We start from the raw sequence: 13,294 nt of genomic DNA, 5'->3' as shown, positions 1-13,294 counted from the left end.
GGCTGGCCTTTTTCCTACCAGCCACTTGGCTCCTTTCTTCAGAGTTGAAGGTGTCCATTATTAGATTCCTGGAGGTCTGTTTCATCTAATGCCACTGAACGGTTTCCTCTGGGCTGACTTTCCCTCTCGCCATTGTATTTTGAGAGGCGATGAGACTTTTGGACTAGCGGGAGTTGGGGGCCATGTTCTCTATGTTACTTCATATTGGAGGGGACATATGTTTTTGCCCCCTTAGGTTTTATTTCGGTCACTGTTTTCTGATTTTCAATGCGGTGTTGCCTAACATGATCTATGCATTCTGTTGTCCGTGTGCTCCGGACTTCTTATGTTGCTGTGCCTTTCTTCGACTCCACTTATAGACCTGTGGCTTTGCTCTTCCTGTTTTTGGGTTGTGCAAATCGCAGTTGTCCCTTGGAGTCTTTGGGCTCTTATTTTTCTCTCTACTCTTTCCACTTCTCTGTACCTTTCGCCTCTTATCCCCTTTCCTGATCCTCTCTCCCCCCCCCCCCATTCTCCACTCACTATCCTCAGGGTCGTAACACCTGCTGCATCATGTCTAATCTAACTATTGTCTCACTAAATCTACAGGGTCTGAATGTACCGGAAAAGAGATCTTCTCTGTTGTGTCTCCTCTGGAAAAAAAGGGCTCAGATAGCCTTCTTACAGGAGACACATTTCCCTTGTATCCATCCTTGTGGCGAACTCTGTACCTTGGAAGTGTTTGGGGTGTCGCACAGTTGACGCGGGACGATATTTGTTTATAAAAGGTAAGATCGAAGATTGCACCATGACCTTTGCTAACCTGTACCTCCCTAACTCTGGTCAACTGACACTATTGGAAGAGGCCCTTAATGTACTAGATGAATTTGCGGAGGGGACGTTGGTTCTGGGGGGACTTTAATATGCCCATGGACCCCAGGCTAGACACCACATCAGACCAGCCGGCCATCGCTAGATCTTTCACTCGTCGCCTGCACGTTCGCTCCACGCACATCAACTAATAGATCCCTGGCACATACTCCACCCAAATGATAGGGACTACACATTTTTCTCGCACCCGCACAATATGTACTCACGCATAGACTACTTTCTGCTCCAACATTCCCAGCTTACACTTCTTTCCTCTTCTTTCCTTCTTTCCTCTATAGATTGTATATCGTTTTTGGATCATGCCATGATCACTTTAACCTTGGCCCTTCCCTCCTTACACTCTACTCCGTGGCAGTGGCGTCTGAACGACTCTTTGCTGCAAGATCCAGCGGTCTTGGAGGAAGTGACGTCTGAGCTCCGCTTTTACTTTGACACCAACGCTACGGCAGACTCTGAGGGTATGTGCACACACACTAATTACGTCCGTAATTGACGGACGTATTTCGGCCGCAAGTCCCGGACCGAACACAGTGCAGGGAGCCGGGCTCCTAGCATCATAGTTATGTACGATGCTAGGAGTCCCTGACTCGCTGCAGGACCACTGTCACGTACTGAAAACATGATTGCAGTACGGGACAGTTGTCCTGCAGCGAGGCAGGGACTCCTAGCGTCGTACATAACTATGATGCTAGGAGCCCGGCTCCCTGCACTGTGTTCGGTCGGGTACTTGCCGTCGAAATACGTCCGTCAATTACGGACGTAATTAGTGTGTGTGCACATACCCTAATCCTCTTTCAGTCTGGGAAGCACAGAAATGCATTATGAGAGGAGTTCTCATACGGATTGGCTCCAGACTCAAAAAGGAACGCTCTGCAGTCTTTACAGAGCTAGTGGGGAAAATACACGCCTTGGAACTCGCACATAAACGGTTATTAGATCCGGGCTCGGGAGCAGAACTGATAAGATTACGGGATAAATTACGTACTCTGGCGCTCTCAGCTGCCAAAGCCTCCCTCACTAAATGCCATAGACACTATTATGAATTTGGCAACAAGCCGAGTCGCACGCTAGCACGTGCATTACGCCTGCAGAGGACGCGCACGTTCGTTACATTCAATACCACGCCGGGGGGCACGAAGGTACACTCGCCGGAACAAATTGCAGAATCCTTCTGTTCCTACTATTTAAAGTTGTACAACCTGCGGGACACTGCGGGCATTCCCCTCCCCAGTTCTAGACGCGACGCCATCAGGTCATACATTTAGTACTCGGGATTAGGCCAGATTCTGCAGGAGGCGGTGATGGCTCTAAACGCCCTGATTTCAGAAGATTAATTTCTTGAAGCCCTAAAAACATCCCCTACTGGTAAGGCCCCAGGCCCTGATGGTCTTACTTTGGCCTACTATAAAAAAAAAATGGCGGCCCTTAATTCTATTCCGGAAGGTGGATCGCTGCCTACAGACACATTAACAGCCCACATAACAGTAATCCCTAAGGAGGATAAAGACCCTTTCCTCTGCAGTAGTTACCTCCCCATTTCCCTTCTAAATTTAGATTTAAAACTTTTCTCAAAGATATTAGCTACGCGAATCACGCCATTCCTATCTGAAATAAAGCGTTCGACCGGATTGACTGGTCGTTTCTCCAAGAGACTTTATCTTATATAGGTCTGGGCCAGGGTATGCTCAGTTGGATTTTGAGTCTATACTCCTCCCCTTCGGCATCGGTGAAGGTCAACGGTCATAATTCCTCCTCCTTCCCCATTTCTAACAGAACCCACCAGGGTTGCCCGCTCCCTCCTCTGATTTTCACTCTGTGTTTGGAACCCTTCCTATGTCAGGTCCGTAATAACCCAGATGTTTCGGGTGTACAGGTTGGGGATACGACTCACAAAGTAGCGGCATATGCGGATGACTTACTCTTTTTCCTCTCACGTCCCCGCATCTCGGTGCCTAATCTGATGGCTGAATTTCGGTCGTTTGCATCGCTGTCCAATTTTAAAATAAACTTCCAAAAGTCAGACACTCTCAATGTATCCCTCCCGTCCCAATTAGTGGCAGCCATGGCGGATTTCTTCCCTTTCAAGTGGGCGCCTAGCTCCATTAAATACCTAGGCATACGTCTCGCGAATCGGCCCTCCCACCTTTACGCATGTAACGGGGCCCGTTCCATCCACTATGCTGTACGCCGTCTTTGTGGGAACGGCACATGCGCCGCTCCCACACAGTCCAAGTTGAACTGTGCCACGTCCGGTGCCATTTTCCTGTGGACCGGAAGTCGCGGCCGGACAGTAAGATTACTACTTCCGGTCGCGGCTTCCGGACTTGTGCACTTGGAGCGGCGGTAGCAGACGGAGCGGACGGACCGGAGGGAGCGGTGGCGGCAGGAGCAGGTAAGTTATTTCTATGTATGTTCGTGTTTTAGTGTGTGTTTACTACTGTATGTTAACCTACTACACTGTGTGTTAGCTCAAAAAATGGCGACACACAGTGTAGGAGGTTTGACCGTTCAATCCCCTCGTTTCTCCCGGCACTAGCCAGGATAAAGGAGGGGGGGGTTCTGAGAGCTCACTAGAGCGAGTGAGTTTTCTCAAATTTTGCAGCATAAAGCAATGTGGTTGCTTTACCACATGCAATGCTGCAATTTTGGGAATTGCTCCATCTAGCGACCAGCGCTGGGAAATATTATAAATTAGAATCTAATTTATAATATTTCCTGACTCGTGAAAAAAATAAAAAAATTAGAACAATGTCTAATCACCTATACACTAACTGTTTAACTAAAAAAAAAATATATTTTTTCTAGCGACACATTACCTTTACGTTTATTTGGTCGAACAAACCATCACGCATTGCAAGTAGGACTCTGATACGCCCGAGGTTTGATGGCGGTTTGGGTTGCCTGATATTCATCACTACTACCAGGCGGCACATTTAGCACGCATAGTAGATTGTGTATGTCCTTGAATTCCCAAAAGATCTTTTACCTTCCCCCATATTCTATGTATTTGATATGGCAAATCCAAACCATGTGTCAAGTTGGAACAATCCTTCTTATCCCTTCCTCTTTCTGCGGCCCCATGGTTGTTGGATTAGATCCCACCATCTGTGAGATCTCATTCCCTTATCGGTCCTACCCTTCGAGTTGTGACACTTGCATTAAACCATACCCGTATCTCCCCTTCCCCGTCACCATTATACCCCATATTGGACAATCCCTCTTTTCAGCCGAGTTGTGAACCTGGTCCGTTCCCTCACAAACGTCTAGCTAGGGAGACCCAGGCCCGTTATTATATTATTAATGACAGTTGAAAGACGTCATCTCAACTAACTGACAGTGCGGACCCGGGACACCTCCCGTTTTGGCAGGCTTCCCAATTACGTCACTTTCTTTTATCTCTCCCCCCCGCAACCGAATTTTCCTGTGAGCTAACAGCCTTTGAAACTATATGTACAACGTCGGGTCCTCTGCGCCACACCCTTTCGGTAACGTATAGTTTGTTAAATTCCCCATTGGCAGACTCGCATCCATCATATTTGGCTAAATGGGCGACAGATCTTGACATAACTATTACAGCGGATGTGCGTACTCGGTTGTATACCATGACTCATCAATCTTCCATATCGAGTAGAATTCAGAAAGCAGGATATAAGATTCGAGGTGGTACACGGTCCCTTCCAGACTTCACAAATTTTACCCTGTGGTGTCCCCATTGTGTTGGAGATGCGATGTGGGGATAGGTGATCTTTTACATACCTTTTGGGATTGTCGGCGATTAACAGCTTTTTGGGATAAGGTTTGGAATGCAGCTTCTAGGTTTACTGACTATACGTTGCCCAGATCCCCGGGCTTCTTCCTGCTTCATCTGTGTGACATCCCGATCTCCACATACAAGAAGTCAGTAGTGCGACATCTGATCAACACGGCCGTGCATGCATTCTGGCTATGTGGAAACAGGTCGAGCATCCCACGATGCGCCTTTGGTTTCAGAAGATCCAAGAAGTGAAACGCATGAAGGAGCTTACGGCCTCCTTGTGGCACATTCATGATAAGTTTATGCGTGTCTGGTCAACCTGGGTAAGCTTTGAGAATTCTTCGGAGTATATCGCTCTGCTGTCCTAAGAAAATGTAACTAAATGTACTTATTTTTCCTATGAGACGTCCGCTTATGGGGTGGATACTGAGGATAAGCCCCCTATACCCTTTTTCTTCCTCCCTTTTTCCTTCCCCTTTCTGGTTCTTTCTTTCTCATCTTATTCTTTCTATCCGTATGATCTTCCTTGGTGCTCACATATTACCAATGTATATCATTGAGTTGTGATATGTTTTATGTCTCTGAAAAGGAAATTTTTGAAGCAGCACTAGTCCCGAGTATGGTGCGGTGCACGCTGTCAAGCCAGGCAAACCCACTCCAGCACGATGTATATCCAAAGAAGTAGTAGGACAACAGCACACGTCTTCAAATCATCAAAGTGGTTTTATTGTCAAGACATCCACAAGACAATAAAACCACTTTGATGATTTGAAGACGTGTGCTGTTGTCCTACTACTTCTTTGGATGTTTTATGTCTCTGTCGCAAACTTGTGAGAAATAAATAAAAACAGATTTTAAAAAAAAAAGTGAAGTGTAATGATAATTGGCAAGTGTAAATAGGTCTTTAGACTTGTGTTTCCCGCAACAGAAGACACTAGGGGGCTTTATGGCAGTATCCATAGACTTATAAATAGCCATATATTAGAAAAACAAGTTAACCAAAGTTTGTTCATTAGGATTCAAAGAGGTATGGAGATTTTTCTATTCCTCTACAGTTGCCATTTTTCACAGCCATATCAGTTGTTACTTTTATTGTAGTGTCCTAACAGCTAATGATAAACTTCTACTTTGCTACCGTGTTTCCCCGAAAGTAAGACAGTGTCTTACTTTCTTTTTATCCCCAAAAGCCCCACTATGTCTTACTTTCGGGGTATGTCTTATATTGGAAAAAAATTGTCGAATTATTTTTATTTATTTTTTCACAAACTTTATTTAACTGTTTTACATTTTTTTTTTTAGTCCCACCAGGGGACTTCACTATGCGATGTGCCGATCGCATATATAATGCTTTGGTATACTTAGTATACCGAAGTATTATTGCCTGTCAGTGTAAAACTGACAGGCAACCTATTAGGTCATGCCTCCGGCATCGCCTAACAGGCAGATGCTGAAGGCAGACCTGGGGGTCTTTGTTAGACCCCCGGCTGTCATGGAAACCCGACGGCGACCCGCGATTTGTTTGCGGGGGCGCCGATCGGGTGACAGAGGGAGCTCCCCCCTCTGTCAAACACATTAAATGCCGCTGTCACTATTGACAGCGGCATTTAATGGGTTAAACTGCCGGAATCGGCGCGCGCTTCGATTCCGGCAGTTGCAGCAGGAGCCAGGCTGTGTATAACAGCCGTACTCCTGCCGCTGATCGCGTGGGTACAGTCTCAGTACCCGCGCCATCACAGGACGGCGCGGTGACGTATGGAGAGGGGGGCGGCGCGGAAGTGGGCAGGAGGCGGCAATACCCCCGTGTTTCCCCGAAAGTAAGACATATGTCTTACTTTCGGGGTACGGCTTATATTAGCCGACCCCCCTGAAACCCCCGATACGTCTTACAATCGGGGGTGTCTTACTATCGGGGAAAAACGGTACTAGCAGGATAAGCTGTAAAAGTGATAGTGTGTCAGCAGTTGCCAGTTCAAAAGTGACAACCAATGTGGTGGTGAATCCTATTTTAGCCTTTAAGGCTGGATTCACACGAGCATGTTCGGTCCGTAAAGGACGGAACGTATTTCGGCCGCAAGTTCCGGACCGAACTCACTGCAGGGAGCCGGTCTCCTGGCATCATAGTTATGTACGATGCTAGGAGTCCCTGCCTCGCTGCGGGACAACTGTCTCGTACTGTAATCATGTTTTCATGGCATATCCAATGCCTGATAGATGCAAGTCCTACCTCTGTGACACCGGTGCGCTCTCACCTCCTCAAAATGTCCACAAAATCGCAGTGCTTTGCCACAATTTCAATAAAATCACTGCAAAAATTGCAGTATGACCATGATGTGTCAATATACCCTAAGGGGATTAGCCTGTATCTGAACAAGACAATAGGCTGTATTTGTCCAGTGAGGACTTTGACCAGTCACACTCACTGTTGATCATCAGAAAATGGCATCAGAATGTAGAAGCTGTTAAATTATGTATTCTAAGGGATGAGAAAAGGCAGAACCCTTAATAAATATTAATGAGATAGCATTTTGATTAAGAAACACTGATAAAATTGTACTTATTAAAGTTACATCTTGCCTAATAACTTTTTTTTTTATATTCGTTGTTCTGTTGGAATATCTATGGGCATCTTAACAAATTTGATAAAGGTTGCTTATTATAGGTTAATACCCTGGAGATCATGACTTGAAAATACCTACGTCATTAGCACATCAGTAAGAATTCATAAAAGGCGGTCAATTTGGTCATACATGTGTCAAATTAACCATTGATTTTTCAGTATCCATATAATGGCTGTAAAGGGACATACATTTCACTCCAATATTTTGGAATAATCTCCTTTGTGAAAAATAGCTCCAATAATTTCAGATATCATTTGTATATTGCTGAACATGTATTTTCTTGCAGAAGACTGAGAAAAAAATCTATAGCAAGCAAGTCCCCAATCTTTTTGATGGGACATACATATCCGTAATTATTATGTGAATGGTCAGTTATCCTAGACCCAGAGGATGTTTTCGAACTGCACATTAATATATATATATATTGTTTACTTATTGATCAATTTGAGTAAATGTACTTGGCTTATCACTTTTTTGTGTAAAGTATAGCCTCACACGCTCCATGTTCTTAGCCTTTCTCTCTCAGATGTCATCTGAAGTCAAGTTTATGCATTTTACAATTTTTTTTACAGCGACCTAAAGAAGTGCCAGCAAATAGTTGACGAAGAAGGTCCTTCAGTTTTGGGAAATTATGATGAAAAAGGACACACGCCAGTTCACTGGGCAGCCCTTGCGGGATCTGTAGAGCTGATGGGTCTTCTTGTGGACTGTAAAGGACCCGTGAATCTTCCAAGTCAGTCTGAGACTGGGCAGCGGCCCATTCACTGGGCTGCAGTTAATGGTTACATCGCTGTGGTTAACCTACTTGTGAAGGCAGGAGTTTCTGTAGATGTAGAAGATCAGAAAGGGTGTACACCATTAATCACCGCAGCTCAGTATGGACACACAGCCCTTTGTTGTTATCTTATTGGGAAAGGTGCCAAAGTACATTTATGTGACTTGGAAGGTGACACCGCATTACACTGGGCAGCCTTCAAAGGTTAGTAGATCAAGCTATATTATATTACTTTATTTATTTATTTTTAAAATATTAATTTGAAGAAAATTATAATATTTACATTTACAAACATAAATACTTATTTTCTTTTTTTAAAATCAAGTAACTTTTTATTAGAACACAAAAGTTTTCACATGGTTTTTTCACAGTACATGCACACACCAGTCTAAAAAAGCACAAGCAGTACAAAAGAAATACATATTAACAGATAACAACCCCCCCCCCCCCACCCCGTCCCCTCCAACCTAGTACACATGGGAAAGAATCAACCACAATCCACAAGAATGGCATGGCATGTCGTCAAGTAATATATACCACCCAGCAGTCATAGGCGTAGTGACATCCACCATCATTATAATAAACCGTAACATATTCATACCTTCTCACTATATCCCTATATTTCTCCAACAATGTTCCTAAATATCCCCCTATCTCTTATTAGCTCCACAGACGCTAGACCCGAGTCATCCAGCCATAACGCCCACATCTCCTCAAATTTTTTTAAGGTACCCCTTTTAGAATATATAGGTTTTCCCATGGATACAAGACAATTCACTTTGGCAACATATTCTACCCTTGTAGGAGGAAGCTCCTGCAACCATTTCTGAGCAATTAATTTCCTTGCCATATATAGCAAACGAGCTACAGCAGTTTTAAATACCTCAGAACCCATTAGATCGTTCACATAACTTAACACACACACATACGGCGTCATTGTAACATTAGCAGAATATGCCCCATTAACTATCTCCACCACCTCCCTCCAGAATGTTTCCAGATTTGGGCATGACCACATCATATGTAAGAGATCCGCATTATAAACCTTGCACCGATTACACAAAGGATTATCCCTCAGTCCAATGTCGAATAAGAACTGAGGCGTTTTGTATAAGATACAAAGGTGACAACCTATGTGCCTCACTCATAGACAGTCTAAGGATGTACTCTGTTTAAATCGTTAGAAAGAGGGGGCGACCCCCTCTAACAGCTCATTGCGCCCCCCGCAACGCAATCGCGGGGGGCGATGGTTGCTGTGGCTGCCTGGGGGCCTAATGAAGACCCCCAGGTCCACCATCTTTGTACACCTATTAAGCCCTGCATCTGTCACGGCTTAATAGATGCCTGTCAGAATCACGATATACTGCAATACATTAGTATTGCAGTATATCGTGCAAGTGATCCAACGATCACTGGTTGAAGTCCCCTAGGGGTACTAATAAAAAAAGTAAAAATGAGTTAGATAAAGTTTTTTTTTTGTGTAAAAAAAAATGTAAATATTAAAAGTTCAAAAAAAAAACCTTTTCACATTTCCCCCCTAGAGCATAGTAAAAAATGTAATAAATAAACATAATGGGTATCGCCGCGTCCGTAAAAGTCTGAACTATTACAATATATCATTATTTAACCTGCACGGTGAACGGCGTAAAAAAAATTGTAAACGCCAGAATGTCTATTTTTTGTTCACCTAATCTACAAAAAATGAAATAAAAAGTGATCAAACCGTCGCATTTACACCAAAATTGTATTATTAAAAACGACAGCTTATCCCACAAAAAAATAAGCCCTCATACCACTTAATCGACTGAAAAAGAAAAAAGTTATGGCTCTCGGAATTTGGCGACACAAAATATTTTTTTTTTTTACATTTAGGTTTTTACTTGTAAAAGTAGTCAAATATAGAAAAGACTATATATATTTGGTATCGCCGTAATCGTATTGACCCACAGAATAAAGTTAACATGTTGTTTTAATTGCACAGTGAATTCCGTAAAAACAGCGCGCAAAAAACCATGGAGGAATCGCTGTTTTTTTCATTTTCTACCCCACAAATAATTTTTTGCCCATTTCCTAGTACATTATATGGCAAAATAAATGGTGCTACGAAAAGCTACAACTCGTCCCGCAACAATCAAGCCCTCATAGTACTATATAAACGGAAAAATAAAGATGTTATGGCTTTTGGAAGGTGGGGAGGAAAAAACGAAAAGGGAAGGGGTTAAAGAATCCCTCATTACATCACTGTGTTTATATATAGCGACACACAGCCCCCTGTAGATAGCACCACACTCCCCTATAGATAGTGCCATACAGACCCCCAGTAGATAGCGTCAAACAGACCCCCCCCTTGTATAAAGTGCCATACAGCCCCCCCTTGTATATAGTGCCACACAGCCCTCCCCTTGTATATTAAAGAGGCTCTGTCACCAGATTTTGCAACCCCTATCTTCTATTGCAGCAGATAGGCGCTGCAATGTAGATTACAGGAACGTTTTTATTTAAAAAAACGAGCATTTTTGGCCAAGTTATGACCATTTTCGTATTTATGCAAATGAGGCTTGCAAAAGTACAACTGGGCGTGTTGAAAAGTAAAAGTACAACTGGGCGTGTATTATGTGCATACATCGGGGCGTGTTTACTACTTTTACTAGCTGGGCGTTCTGATGAGAAGTATCATCCACTTCTCTACACAACGCCCAGCTTCTGGCAGTGCAGACACAGCCGTGTTCTCGAAAGATCACGCTGTGACGTCACTTCCCCAGGTCCTGCATCGTGTCAGACGAGCGAGGACACATCGGCACCAGAGGCTACAGATGATTCTGCAGCAGCATCGGCGTTTGCAGGTAAGTCGATGTAGCTACTTACCTGCAAATGCTGATGCTGCTGCAGAATCAACTGTAGCCTCTGGTGCCGACACGATGCAGGACCTGTGAGTGACGTCACAGATCTGCACTGCCAGAAGCTGGGCGTTCTGAAGAGAAGTGGATGATACTTCTCATCAGAACGCCCAGCTAGTAAAAGTAGTAAACACGCCCCGATGTACGCACATAATACACGCCCAGTTGTACTTTTACTTTTCAACACGCCCAGTTGTACTTTTGCAAGCCTCATTTGCATAAATACGAAAATGGTCATAACTTGGCCAAAAATGCTCGTTTTTTAAAAATAAAAACGTTCCTGTAATCTACATTGCAGCGCCTATCTGCTGCAATAGCAGATAGGGGTTGCAAAATCTGGTGACAGAGCCTCTTTAAGCCACCTCTGCACATCTGATTGGCCTGCAACAGCTTAGGAAACACTAATTAAATGTATGCTCCATGTAATAGTGGGGGGGGGGGTAAATTAAATGGATGCATCCAACAGATTCCATAATCACTTTCTCTGTTAGGTGACAGATGCCCCTTTAGTGCTCTATTTAGAGAGCAACTCTACATGGGCATATTGCTGCCTCCTGAATAGGTAGAGGTAGCCACTACAGAGTTCTCAAATCAAGCATATGCCTAATAAATGTCTAGCTTCCACGCAGAACAGAAGTTCCTATTTCTGGTCGAGCATATCTTACATGTATACAGGATCATGTTTAACTGCTTTTTATACAAGCCTCCTTTTATGTGCTTTTATATGTAGGTCTAAACGCCACCTGCAAAGCAAATAAAAAAACGTAAATATAATTAAAAGGATATGGACAAGTGCTAAAATGTCTGATACAAAAATATTTACTACAAAAGTTTAATTTACAATTGGTAATTCTTTAAGAAACATGGTATGACTTCCGGGTCCGGCGCTGGCGATGCAGGACGCGTGTGACTGAGCTCCCGCTCCCGACTAGCCTGCTTAACTGCAAAAGCCACTTCGGTGGCGACAACAACCGGCGGACAGACACCGGCCCTGCACACAGGAAAGTACCCGGGGGTGCCTGCATGGACCGATACCTCCTCAGGAGCGCACATAAGCCAGCCATGGAGGATCTAGACGCGGGAGTAGACAGGGGAGGTAAGATGGCGGCGCTTCCCGCCACTGCTCCCCCGCTGTATTCACAGGATGAGGAGCAGCTATGGCCCCAGTCCCAGTCACCGATTCCAAGCCCAGCAGAGCCCACAACCTATTCTAACCACGCACCTGTGGATTATATAGCATTGGCTCATGAAGTGGCTAAGCGCATAGCCCCCGACCTGCAGAAAGCGCTGGAAAAAACGGTGCAAGAGTCGCTCAACCACATGCATGCGGACCTGGCACAAGTAACCTCCAGGACTAACGAATTGGAGCAACGTGTATCGCTGCTGGAGGATGAGAATGAGCGCCTGCAGTCCAAGCTTAAAACGGTGTTATCCAGTACTATGCAGTTGGGGGAAAAGGTGGAGGACCTGGAAAACCGCTCCAGGAGGAGTAACCCACGAATAGTGGGCCTGAAGGAAGCGGTGGTCCCTTCTGAGTTGCAACGTATATGCGAGAGATCATTGCCGGCAGCATTGGGTCTTCCACATCCATGCCGGGTGGAGAGGGCACACAGGGTGGGACCAGACCCAAGAAATCTCCCACCAGCAGACAACAGCAGTAGTTTGCTTCGCCCCAGACAAGTTATCTTTAAGCTGTTGGATTATAATGACAAGGTGGCACTGATGAAGGCATATCGAAGTAGATCCCGACCCTTGGAGATAATGGGCACGAAAGTGCTACTTTTTGAGGACTAATCAACGGAGGTTGCGAAACGTAGGCGATCCTTCAGCAAGATCTGTACGAAACTGTTTCAAGCGAAAGTGCGCTTTAACCTACAGTACCCGGCTATCTTACGAGTGTTTTAGGCAAACGGGCGGATCAAGACTTTCGCCACAGCGAAGGATGCGGAGGAAGCGCTGGCAGAGCTGTGTGGAAGCCGCCCCCTGCACGAGGTGCGACGCACTCCAGACCACAGCCCACGCCACAAGCCAAGAGAAGTCGGATGGAGTCGCTTGGATATGGAGCGGACTTGGGCTGAAGCTTTATTGCCCACACCTGGCAGAGAACGCGGAGGAAGAGTCAGGAACAGAGGTGCGTCTCCGCAGCCGCAGAGACGACCGCGTGATCGCTCGGATTGAAGATTGAGGACTAAAGTTTTTTTAGACCCTCATACCTTATGCGAGGGTCCCGAGGACGCTGTAGAGCAATTGCAGTAGAGCAATTATCTTAAGCTGATAAGTTTACAGTTATTACAGATATTAGCAGAGAATGATAAGGCTTGATGGTTGCACACGTTAGTCTTTTATTACTACCATATTTTCATGCCAAACTGTATGCATT

General features: G+C 44.8%; 1 protein-coding gene across 1 annotated transcript in view; it reads left to right on the top strand.

The window, feature by feature from the left end:
- LOC142737634 (uncharacterized) overlaps positions 1–13,294 on the top strand; it is a 134,187-nt gene that overhangs the window by 30,162 nt on the left and 90,731 nt on the right. Inside the window, exon 2 of the mRNA XM_075849710.1 lies at positions 7,815–8,221. Within this exon, the coding sequence (XP_075705825.1) occupies positions 7,815–8,221 (407 nt within the window). The remainder of the gene's footprint in view (positions 1–7,814; positions 8,222–13,294) is intronic.

Source organism: Rhinoderma darwinii, chromosome 1 (genome assembly GCF_050947455.1).
Source record: "Rhinoderma darwinii isolate aRhiDar2 chromosome 1, aRhiDar2.hap1, whole genome shotgun sequence".
Lineage (NCBI taxonomy): Eukaryota > Metazoa > Chordata > Amphibia > Anura > Rhinodermatidae > Rhinoderma > Rhinoderma darwinii.
Note: the sequence above shows the minus strand (reverse complement) of the source record. Positions and strands in the feature narration are given on the sequence as shown.